Source organism: Synchytrium microbalum (genome assembly GCF_006535985.1).
Source record: "Synchytrium microbalum strain JEL517 chromosome Unknown SmJEL517_scf0014, whole genome shotgun sequence".
NCBI classification, from domain to species: Eukaryota; Fungi; Chytridiomycota; class Chytridiomycetes; order Synchytriales; family Synchytriaceae; genus Synchytrium; species Synchytrium microbalum.
The window spans coordinates 254,083-267,016 of NW_022158363.1; the positions used below are offsets into that span (position 1 = coordinate 254,083).

A 12,934-nucleotide genomic window follows, 5' to 3' on the forward strand; every position below is an offset into this window, starting at 1 on the left:
TAATTTTGCCGTACCTGGTACGTCTATATTCAACTACGAGTGTTGTAGTGTCAGAGAGCAGTGAAAAGTACATTTCAAGCTTATACATTTTAAATTATATTATTATAGACAACACCCCATTTAAACAATACAAAGACTTTTCACCACCAACAATCATACAAATTGTGTAGTCTCAGATGCCAAACGTCGTGCAAATACCACCTATCTATTTCTATTCCACCTTACTGCAATATCCTCAACCCCTCATAAAACCTCTTCACCTTGACACTAGCCACAACCGCTCTCTGACTAAACTCCCTCAAAAACAACCCATTAAGACTCTTGACCCTCGACAGCGCAACATAAGCCTGTCCACACGCAAATGCCACCGGCATCGACAATTCCGCTCTATCAAGCGTCATACCCTGACTCTTGTGTATCGTCAACGCCCATCCCAATTTCAATGGTATTTGCGTCCGTGTCAATACAACGCCATCATCAATCTCCATTTCGAAATCATCATATGGGACAGCGAATGTCTTGCCATTCGTGAAGCGGACTACGGGGATATGTATTGGGTTTGTTGGGTGGTATTTCGGGTCTAGGTGTTTCTGGAAGTCGGTTATGACGCCACGGGCGCCGTTGACGAGACCATCGGCGACAGACATGTTTTTTAAGAGGATTACTTGGGCGCCTTTGCGGAGAGGGAGGATGCGGTCTGCCTGGAAGTTTTCCCAGTGGCGAGATGATGAGAGGGATTTGGCAGTGTCTATTGGTAGTGGGGCTGCTTCACGGCGGATTGGCAGGTGGTCTATACAGTCAAAACATATTTCGGGACCTGGGAGAGCAGAGAGGTTTCGAAAGTTTTCCTTTAGGGCTGGTTTACGGAATGCGAATAGTCGAGTTGGCTATGTGTGATTGTGTGTGAGTTAGAAGTTGCTGTTTGAGCGCTCTGCAAAAAAAACCAATGCAGAGACACGTTTGCATACTCACCAAGACACCATCATTGGGAAGCGCCTTCCTACACGCATCCAACAAATCCCAAGACTTTTGCGACAGACTCCCCACCCTCATTTCATCCAACAGCGATACAAAATACGGATCCGTCTGTCGATACACCTCGTTTAGCTCCGACACATGCATCTGATTCAGCATCAAATGCTGCCACGCATTAGAATCAAACAAGTATGGCGTATCCTCATTAGCCAATCTCATCATCCTCTCTATAGCCGACACCCAAACTCCACCTCTAACAGTATTATCTATAGGGGGCAACTGGTAGAAATCACCACACAATATGATTTGAGCACCTGCGAATGGCCGTGATGGATCTCGTTTAGATGGAGATCGTAGATGCAGCATGAGGTAGTGCAGAGCGTTGAATACGTGTGGACAGATCATGGAAGCTTCGTCTAGGATGATTACATCCGAGTCGTATTTGGCCATTCGCCAGTTTGATTGCTGGATGAAGAGGCGTAGTTTTTCCGGTTCGCGAATCCAGTTTGGCCAGAGGGAAAAGTACGAGTGTAGGGTTTGGCCTCCAATCTGGTGTGGGAGGGTGATAAGAGTAAGCCACAAAAGACTTCCAGATGGAGAACCTTTACAGCCATGTATTTGACTAAGGATGCTTTGTAGCTTACATGTACAGCAGCTATACCACTAGGAGCCTGTTTAAACATCACGTGTTAATTCAGCTCATAAATCTACCGAGATTTCCAACGAGTTTGTTACCGTGACTGCGACTTTACGATTCCTATCTCTAGCCTCTTGAATGAATGCTTTTAATACATGTGATTTACCAGTGCCAGCACGTCCTAATGAGAGAGGTCCAAACATCTCAACAAATAGCACAAGTACAGGACAATCTATAATCACCACGTACCAGTAAAATATACATTCTTCCCCTGGTGCATGATATCGACAAGGGTGCGCTGTTCATTTGACAGTTGTATGGTGGGAGCCGGTTGGGTAGTGACTGTCTGATGCTGGACAGCCTGACTGCGTATTTGATACTCAGGAATATTGATGTTTGGTTGTTCAGGGAGTGATGGTATGGGCGGTGGTGGATACTTTGGATCGGGAGATACTGTGGTAGCGTGTCTGGCATGTCGTCTTGTTGTGTTTGATGTGGTGAGGTTGATGTTTGCGAATATGACGTGTTGGTGATGCCGTATGGATGATTTCATTATGTCAATATACGTGCTATTATGAGGATGAGGGTATTAGGTTTATCTCTCGTTGCACCATTCTATAGTCGCCAAGCTTGCAAGGGTTGATTATGTTTGGATTTGACACGAAAGAATTGGAGGAGCACAGTCCATCCAAGGAGGGAGCACGGACGTGTCAGACAATAAGTAACGCCATTTATCGTAATTTTTACAAAGCAATTATCACCTCGGATCGCGTAAAATCATACTGGCCTACTCGTGATATTTCGACAAACCACTTGTCCGTCAACATTTTAGCTTACAAGGTGCTAATCGAGAGAGGAAAGTACACTACCGGAATCGCTTGAAATAAGGGTATGTGTTCATGGCAGTATTATCTTGCACTTGCTGTGATTCAACTAGCCAACCACTCGAAATCCCGACGCATCACAAACTGACTTGGTTCTGATCTAGGCGCCAACGCAACAGTTCGATAAACTGGATCTACTCCATTTTGTACGTGGGTTGGAATACATCTGGATGCCGGAAACAATCATCCTGGTGTCAATGCTTCAATGTTGATTTCAGACAATCTTATTCTTGAAACAAGACCGAGACTCGAAAGACCTGTTCAAGGAGACAAGCACCATTCTCCAATTGGGCGGGCAATCAGATGTTTCTTTTCTTGTTAGTACCTTTCTGGTTAAAGTATCTGCATCACGTAATGGTGATAGGTTCCAAGCTCAACGGCCTTTTTGGTTGACTATGAAACTCGATATCCTGCATCCTTCTCTCCCATGTCTGCAGTCGAAAGTCAACCATTTGTGATAGGAACCATTTCTACTACGCCCGCTTGATCAAAGATCGCAAACCTTTGAAAACACGATCTGTACCATCCATCGCACCACCACCTCACAGTGCTAAAACAACGGATTGCCTTGTTGCCGACCATGATGACATGCGGCACCATTACGAGAGCTTTACGACTTGAAAGTCATGTTACGAATCCTCGAATCAGAAACGTGAAAGAGACTTACAGTTGATCAAGGAGCACCAAGCCAACTCCAAACTTCAACTCATCTACTCCACTGTACTCGATTATTGGATCGACTAGTGTACCTTCAAGAACAAGTCAATCCGAAATGCGAAACCAGGAATCTGCCGTCCCTGATTTATCAGAGACTTTAGCAATCCCGACATTGGGCAACGATACTTGGAGCCTGAGTGTTTCCTGATTACAGTTGCTGTATTGGAAGGTTGTGAACGATCAAATTGCAGAAACGAGAAGTGTAGAACGAAGGGTTTCGCTATTGAATTCGTGGCACCAATTTTGACCTCTCTGAATAGGGGATGCCATGTACCATCAACAGTAAGAATTGAGCTGTACCGTCTAACGGTACAGGTGTTTGAATTGGAGCAAGAATTAAGGAAGTTGTGGTATGTAGTGCCTTCGACACGTTAATTTCAGCTGTGTTTGCCTCTTTTTGCTGACTCATAATTCACTACAGCACCTCCAGATGTAACTACAACACAGGTACTTTAGTGTCTTCTGACAAAATTCAGCACCTTGACCATGAGATTGTCAAATTGTCAGATCAAAGAGGTAACAAGTTATTGGTTTGAACAGCAAGGATCCGTATAAAAGGCTACTGTCAAGTACATGTAGTCAAACAGAGCATTTCTGTTCAAAGCTCAATCACAAGTTGAAACTTTGAAGGTGAAATGGTGCTTGATGATGCTTTGGGTCCACTTGATCTGGTAGATTAACTGACAGATAACAACTCAGAGCGAGGTTTAAACTGTTGGTGCTCTTTTATTTTTTTTGTGGTAACAAGGACTCATAGTTACAAGGACTCAAACTTGTCTATCGTAGAATGTTGAGAAACCAATAGTCGAAGACTTTGACAAAGAGTCGAATGGAAATCATCTCGGGACTGGAAAGCAAGTTGAAAGTAGTGGCAAGAGTTCATGTCGTGATCGACGCGTTCTGTGAAGGGTTTTTGGTGGTGCCATCGTTTCTGAAGGTGCTGTGTTTCTGCCATTATGATCGTGTATGTCATAGTCAACAAGCAGGATCGATAAGAGCATTTGCTGCTGAACTTATGGTATAGTCTGGGTAGTTTGTGCCATGTCACTCGGATGAGTCGTGTGCGTATTGAGGCATGTGTTGGTGTCGGTTGACCGACCCATCGTTTCGCGTTGGTGATATGTTGAAGACTTGAGGTATGGACAGATTGTTGCTGACTAGAGGTATGCTGTCAATGTTGCTTGACATTCACGCCAACCAGGTTCTTCTCTTTGCCTCGAACAATTTTGCCTTACTAATATTTTCGATGCCCTTTCTTTGATCGTGATGTGTTGAAATCTTTGTTAGACACAGAAAGCCCTGAAAACTTCCAAGCCTCGTTGCATTCATCGACGTGGTCATGTATGAGCTGAAGTATTGGAAGTCAATGCGCAACGAATCGATGAAAAGATACCTCGACTTTGAGAATGTGAGGATCCCGTTTGATCTGGTTGAGGGTATGCTCGTTAAACATGAATTTGTTAGAAATTCATCATTACAATTTACATATCAGACTTTTTTCGCTTTAGATACTGCCTTGCGTCAATCATTTAGTTGGACAAGAGTTTATTGACTATCGAAACGATTATACCTCAAAGTGATCGGACTCTTCTCATTTCGAAGTGAATCAATCTTATTGGCGGCCAAAAAAGTCAGTTTCACGAACCTTTGGCATTCTCACAGGAAACTTGTCATTATGGATTGTTCGTCCAGAATCCAGTCTTGGTGCAGTTGAACGAGCAGTTGGATCTGCTATACATATGCTTCTGAGATACATTAGTAGCAAGGTATAAAAGTTAAAATCCTTAGCAAATCAGGTTTATTCTCTTTCTTCAAGCGGGTTTGTTTCGTCTTGGACATTTGTTACTCACAATCACTTTTGTGAATTTTGTTGTATTTAGCACCACGGTAATGGCGTTTTGAAATCCTGAAAGCCAATATGGCACGCATCTCGCAAGGTGCAGGTGCAGATTGACGACTAAATCGCTGGCACAACAAGTCGCGTCTACTACCGGAATCGCTGCAACAGGTTATTGTACCGTTATCGCGCAGCTGCTGCCGTTCGACAATGTGATCATTCGAGATCCGATCCATTACACATTACCTTTCGTTTTTGCTTTCTGATTTAAGCATCACGGAAACAGTTCGATAAATTGAATCTACTCAATTTGTACTAGGGTCCAAATAGGAGGACATGCAGTTGTTGGAAACATTGCTAGTAGTGTCCTAGTGTTGATTTCGTGTTGATTTGAGACAACCCTACCTTAGATACAAGACCGAGATTCGAAGACCTGTTTCAATAACTACAGACCTTTCTGCAATCGGACAATGGGGTGTTTCTTTTCTGGTCAGTACCATATGAAGGAATTAATGTGGTCAAAGTGTTTGCACCATGGAACGGTGATATGTTCATGTGAAACGTCGCTTTTTGGCTTATGAATTTCCGATACACTGCATCCTTCTCTCCGATTCTGGACCTCAAAAACCAATCATTTGTTGTTAGGCTTGTCACATCTCTCTAAATCTAAACGATTCGCCAGATTAAACGAATCCTTGATTCAAAAACGTTCTAAAGATAGACACTTGATCGTGGAGTACCAAACAAACTCCAAAGGAATCATGTCCTCAACCGCAATCGATTCTTTGAACGACTTGATCTTCTCCAACAATGAGGCAAAGAGGCCCAGAGAAATGCAAAAAACATGAATCTCAATTACCTGATTCATGAGAGACTTGGGCAATCATGTCAGTGGGAAAAGCTGTTGGTTCCCGATTTCTCCTTCATTGAAGTTGCTGTATCGGGAGGTTAGTGAGAGACCAAGCTGCAGCTGCAAAGACTGTTATGCGTGGAAGCTCTTCGCTAATATGTAGTCATGGCATCGACTTTTTGGGCTCTCCGACCCCGAGAGAGCAAGTACAACCAATAGTTGGAATAGAGGTGTAACATCCATCTGTGGAGATATTGGAGTGGAAGAAAGATTCAAGGAGGCTGTGGTACACTAGTGCCTTCGACAAGTTACTCCCCTTGGGTTTTTTTTTGCCTGTCTCGTAATTCACTACAAAGCCTCAAGATGTAACTACAAATACAAGAATCTGAAGCTTGTGGCATGGGACAAAACTCAGCAACTTGAACATATTCAGATTACACGATTAAGAGTTTGAACGTCTTGAACCAAAAAACGATCAGCATTTAAAAATTATTGTCAATTTGTAGGCAAACGCAGCAGTCATCGTCAAGGCCTTGATACGGCTCATTACAAGTTGAACTTTGACGTTGCAGGTTGATATGTTTTGGGTTCAGTAAATCTGGTAGATCAATGGACAGATAATAACCTCACAGCGAGGTATAAATTGCTGATGTATCCTGATTTTTGCGTTACAAGGACCTATAATTCTCTATCGTAGAATGTGCATGTCAAGAAACCAGCAGTCAAGGAAGTTGATGATGAGGCGGATATAAATCATCTCGAGAGTAGAAGTCAATGTGGTAGTAGTGAGATTTCGTTTCATTCTCATGAAGAGTTCCCTCCGTTTTTGCTCAAGGCCAACGTGTTGGCTTAAAGCTTTGAAAGGGCTTGTTTCCGCCATTATGATTCTTTGTGTGATAGACAGCGAGCTGTGTCAATAAGAATTTATGCTGCTAAGCTTCTGCATATGGCAGTTCTACAAATCACCTGGCATTCCCTTGGACCAAATCGAATCTTTCGTTAAGTGAATCTCCAAGGTCGAACTGTTGCCATACCATGATCAGTTACCTCCTCGTTCGTAAAACGCCCCTTTTCCAAAACCATCGATATCTGGAGGCCCGTCTCTCATGAACGAGAGCTTTATTGACCTAAGTGGACGTTTTTGTGGGGGTTTGTTTGATGAGCTGTGGAGCTGGAGTCAGACTTAGAACAACAAAAGCGTGCCAGAGATCTATTTAGAAATCCACATGCTGGCCATGACAAGAACACATCGCCGCTGAACCCAAGAGCTCAAGCCATCGAATGCATCAATGCAGCAAGAGTTGGTCAAAGATGAAGGATGAATGACGGTGATTTGGCAATGATTCTGTATTAGATGTTGCTGAACTGTTAGGGACGTGAGGATCCGATTGGGTTGAGATCGTCTATGTGGTTTTCCTCAAATCAGTATGTTGATGTGGGTTCGAGACGAGTTCAAGGTACTTTTAAACCGATTTATTGGCAAACCAAACACACTATACATTGATCTTCAAGATTACTCGAATTACGTTGCGAAGTAATAGCCGGTAAACTGCCGATACCCTAAACTATTTCACACAACAGCAGAGATCTCATCCAAGCGACATACCGGAGTCCCGAGAGGCGATTTCCTGACTGATAGCATCACGATTGCAAAAATTTCGACGATGAATGTTTGATCCAATCCAATCCAATCGAAGTTTGGACGAGAACCCTTGGTGAAAAAAAAGTTGATGTCCAGCAACCGCCGCGAGCAACCCATCAGATAAACTAGCCAGTAAATGTGTGTGCGATTTCCTTCAAGTGTCATCTCTGCCCAGTGCTCAGAAAGTCTTACAGCTTGAAACCACCACCCACGAACCACAAAAAATCATTTGCCATATACAAGAGCTACAAACCAACGGAGAAGAAGTCAATGAGACCGTAGAGCGATCGATGCGACCACATATCTTTAGTGACGTGTCGAAAGGTACATGAAACTGTCAAAGGAATGGTTTCCAAGCTGGAAACTCCGTAGAGTAGCAAAAGAATTCGCCCAATGTGGGGGTCGAACCCACGACATCGAGATTAAGAGTCTCGCGCTCTACCAACTGAGCTAACCGGGCTAGTTGCTTTCGATGAGTGACAATCGATGTTTACTCAAAGTAATCACTACGAGGAATCCCCAGACTACGCAAAAAAAAAAGTAGGACGCAGTCGTGCTAAGGATCGCTTTAAGGAACGATGGTGTGTCAGTCGCGGCTCACTAGTAGTTAATATAGTAGGGAACAAGTATGGGTTTCACTGGATGGGAGGTGGTTGGTCAAAACTAAGTTGAGGGGCTGACGCAAACGGAATTCCAGTAACATATGGGGAGTAATTAGCAACTTTAGTGGGTGTTAAGTATTGTAATAATCGTAAATTTGCGGGACTACAATCCCAACAAAATGCATGAGCCAAGAAAAAAAATGCATTAACGTGGGCTCGTGTTCTACTTTTCAGCAGCCTTTAACCCAATCCACGATATCAAAATAAAAATTTTCGTGCTCTACATCTAGCCGAGGGGGTCTCTTTCACTGAAGTGTTCCAAGCTCGAATCTGACAAGGCGTCCCCTGACCAGTACCAAGCCAATTGCATGAGACTTACGCACCGTATAGTGGTGGTGTTGTACGATCGCTTTATGGTTGAACCCTGGGATGGTGTCGTCTTTTGGAACAGTTGTAGTTCTTAAATTGCGAAAAAAAGTTCAGTTTCCGCAACCACAGCCTTGACAGTCTTGACAGTCTTGATTCTTGGATTGTGTGTGCCTCGGTGTTAGAATTGGTTCTCGTTCGACGCGCTGACCTGGCCAAATGAGCTCACAACACAAACAATTTTGGAAAACGACAAGTTAATCTTTCGTTTTATCTACCTTTTGAAGGACTGAATCGACGCCGCGGTAAGTGAAAGAATTCGTGTTCCCTTTAATTTGTCAAGCTATTATGTGGTTGGTGGTCTTGTTCGCGTTTTCGTAAAGGGTGAGATTGCTGTGCTAAATCTCGCACTTTTATTGAAACCCCAAATTGAAAAAGAAACACTTACAGAGCGAACCGTGGAGAGTTAGGCAAACATAGCATAAACGTGTCTCTCCTTCGATTGGAAGTGTGTCTTACCGACCGATCGATACGGAAAATGTGCTTCAACATGATTTCGAGATCGTATAAGTTCCGGTATCTCAAGTATATGCACTCTTCCTTCTGACTTGAGAACTGAGCCAGCATTCCTCTTTTTTCAAATATCATTTGCTGCTATATAACGTAGATTCTTTCTCAGTGGGCTTGCTTTGCTTGACGCACGTTTGTTATGTTAGACGATTGGTCATGACTGCCTGTGTCCGTCCTGACTGAATTTTGTAGTGTAGATTGATACACTTTTATGCTCGAGAATCCAGCCCCAACATTGACCGCAAGAGGTCGCTTTAAACACCACTGCTGCAAGAATATTGCTGTGTATGAATCCTAATTAGCATGCTCACCCTCTTCACCTTGGTGTTTTCACTACAAATCAAAGACTCAAAGGCTTTGAAGATCGCACATCTGCTGATACGTGATGTAATTTTGGACAATTTTGAGGGTAATACGAGCCTCCAGTTGCTTTGAAAATGCATCGGGTTTTTTGAACGCGCATAAATTTTGTATCTATTCTGTGTAAAAAAGATCTCAAGAGCTATATAAAAGTGCACTTTGCTGAGGCTTACAAAGGAAACACTAAAGGAGAGCCACCTACCGAATTCGAGTGGAACTTGTCAGAATTTTACAAGAACCACAAGCACTATCTCTGCCTTGGTGAATATGTAGAAAAGCTAGCAGACCATGACAGGGTCAAAGCATTCGCAGACTTTGTCATGGATAGCGATTCCGAGTCGAGCTTGCACTGAAGATGAACAAACCTTCTTGCGAGAATGCATTGTCAAAGCATTTCAGAGCTGTTTTGTGATGAACAAAGGTACAAGTGTCATTGTAGCTTCACGCCTGAACGTACTGCAGGTACAGAACGTCAAAAGCGATGAGTTTATTTTGTTAGCAAGTACTACATGGACGAGACTGACAAATGTGCACTCAACTTTGATCAAACGACCGCTTGGAAGTTTACTTGATCCAAGTGGTTCCTGCAGACTGGCCCAAGGTTGAATGGACCCTCATCAACCACCAAAAATAATCTCAAACAATAAATATATATGTCCATAGTTCCCGACAACCTGGCACAGTAGTCATTCAGGACAATAGTCGCATCGGGTGTGACTAGCATCAACCAAGAGGCAGCCACGCTTCCCGACGCTTCCTGGTGCCGACGTGGGGATGTATAAAGCCGAAAGTGCAAGAGGTATGTGTTGTTCACGCGAGCGCCTGCATTCTCTGCCAATTTAGACTCACAGCCGTCAGAATCGGTACTCATTGTGCAGAACACACTTTCTGGCCAACAATTGCTTGTTGGGACAATTTTCTCGCGTAATTTGTATCTTGGTGCATCAGACAATTTTTAAAATGGTAGTTTGATATTCTATTACTGATGTACTATATCGCGAGTTGTTTTTTGATCCTGTTCTGATTGCGTAATTTCACATGGTCCCACAGTCGCAACGTTCGTGGCTCAAGCAAAAGTAGTCCACCAAATTCTATTATGCATACCCTTCTACATCTTCCACCTCTTTTGGCTTAAACAAACTGATATTGCTCTTGTATCTTTACTTGGTCTTGAACATGGAAATCTGGAAGACTTGGAACCAAGTGAATCTATCACAAGTTAGACTGGATTCACCTTTGGAGATTTCTAACACCCGGAGCATCGTAACGCGGGTTGTAATGTTAAGGCTACATTACTTGTCGTGTTCTATATTGAATACCATTTACGTTGACCAGCTATCCCAACTTTTCTGACTTAAAACAAAAGACGTCCAGCAGATTGGTATTGGTCTTGTATCAGCGTCCCAATTTCACCTCCTATACCAGCGTACCAATTTCATTCTTCGATTCAATTCGGTCCATTCTGAGTGAACGTTGCTTTTCGGTACGGTTCCCTCTAGCAGATTTTGTTCTTTGAATTCCGAAGCCTTGTTTGGAGTTGGATTGATGCTTGTTTGGTGACTGCTACTTCTTTGGCAGGTACTGTAACCACTTGGCTGTGAAGTGCAACTGTGGATTTCGACGATTCACTATCGTGAGAATATGAAGGCGTACCACAAAACAGCGCATTTATCCACACATCGCCGAAACGTCTCAGTATTGTATATATATATATTCGCTTTACCAATTCGACGGACATCCAACAAATCCCAGAAGCAAATATCACAGAATATTTTGCATTTTATTCCTATTCCTTCCCTTCCCATTTCTTTCCCGCTCAGCAGCCCCCGCTTACCCGCTTAGCGTTCTAATAAACAGGATCATCACAATGACACCAGCAATGGCAATAGCAACAATAATCAGCACATTTGCCCAGATCGGCAAGCAAGTCCCAAACAGACTCGCGTCCCCAGAATTACTGCAAATGCCGATGCCACTACTCCCGCTGCCACTAGTCCCACTACTAGTACTGCTCCCAGGAGGAGTATAGCTGCAACCGGTACCGGAGCAATACGTGCCTGCAAATAGGAAGAAGGAATATCAGCTGACTTCCATGGTCTCTCTCTCTATCGCCTCACCTGTAGGACAACATTGCCCTCCTTGTGGATAGCAGTTCACGCTGTAACTGCCGCAGCAGCCAGTGCAGCCGACGTTTTTAATGCACGAGTTGCCAGAGCAGTAGCTTCCAGTAGGGCAACAATAGCAGGTGCTACCCAAGGCGTAGCAATATACTAGACCGACACAGCAGACATCTTCCCGTGGACTAGAAATGTTCATCCCGAAGGGCCGGTCCACTATTGATGGTAGGCGCAGAGCAGTCAGATGGTTGAAATTGGTATGAAATACGAAATTGCAGTGAAAATCAAAACGAAACTGGGTTGGAATTACATTCGACCGCTGGGCGTGAAGGCACGAATCCAAGAGCAACCAGACCATTTGTGACGTGCGCCATGGTAATGAGGAAGATGAAGGACAGCGCTGTGAACTGCATCGTGCGATAGCTGCCTTTTTCAGAAGAGACTGAATTTATTATGAGCGGTTGTTGGAAGGAAAGTAATGAAACTTCTGTTGCATTGCCACAGTGCCATGGTTAAACTACGGCACAGTATTTGTATTACGTTATTGGACTGACAGGATACCAACTCGCTTACAGTATTACTGTTCGCACAACTGAAGTAGCGAAAAGAGGGCTGTGAGTGGCTATTGATATCAGTAAGTCAGTAAGGCTTTCTGAAAACACATATGTTATCTACACTGCCAGTTCAGTCGGTCAGGACCAGGTAACACCAACCCCTGAACTGAGCAAAGATTGCAAAGCGTCCAAGCGCCAGTGAGCAAAGATTGCAAAGCACGAGTGAGCAAAGCGTTCTTATCGCACTCACTACGCATAATTACTGCCTCTGTATTCGGTGTAGTTCTCCTAGTAGTTGCTGCTTAGAACAAAACTGCAACATCAAAGGACTGCTGTTTCACACACGGCAGGCATTGTTTCTACTCAAACGTGTTCGTACTCAAAAATCTTTTTAATGATGTTGGGAGAAGACAAAATCTCTATCGAAAGTGGAGTCGCTCAGATGAACGCCCGTATTGATGAAGTCATGGATTCCAGCGGAAGAGTCAAATCTGCCGTCAGAAACAAGTACACAGCAATTGAAGGCAAAATGATGGCACAAAATAATACATGGGTAAAGGATACATCGGAGTTGAGTCAAGTTAGCCAACAATTGCTCTTGGAACTTATGATGTGAGTATTTTCATCGCTGTGTACTTTTTATTTAAAATTACTGTTATCATGGGCAAGCCCGGCGGGTCTTTCGTTCGCTTGCTTTTGTATCATAAAAGCCTGATCTGCCAATCTCACTCACATCACCTGTACTCAACTTTACTTGCTCAAAGGTACTCGAAAAGCATCGAGGAAATCAGGAGCGCCAGTAACGACATCGTGTCCATTGCTG

At 43.6% G+C, this 12,934-nt stretch overlaps 1 protein-coding gene across 1 annotated transcript; it reads right to left on the bottom strand.

The window, feature by feature from the left end:
- Window positions 1–221: 221 nt before the first annotated feature.
- Window positions 222–2,165, bottom strand: SmJEL517_g03002 (uncharacterized protein; the record flags this gene model as incomplete). The annotated part of the gene is made up of 5 exons (XM_031168930.1): window positions 222–887; window positions 973–1,524; window positions 1,620–1,646; window positions 1,711–1,793; window positions 1,862–2,165. 5 exons carry the CDS (start codon window positions 2,163–2,165, stop codon window positions 222–224), a joined length of 1,632 nt encoding a protein of 543 aa, XP_031025132.1.
- Window positions 2,166–12,934: the final 10,769 nt, after the last annotated feature.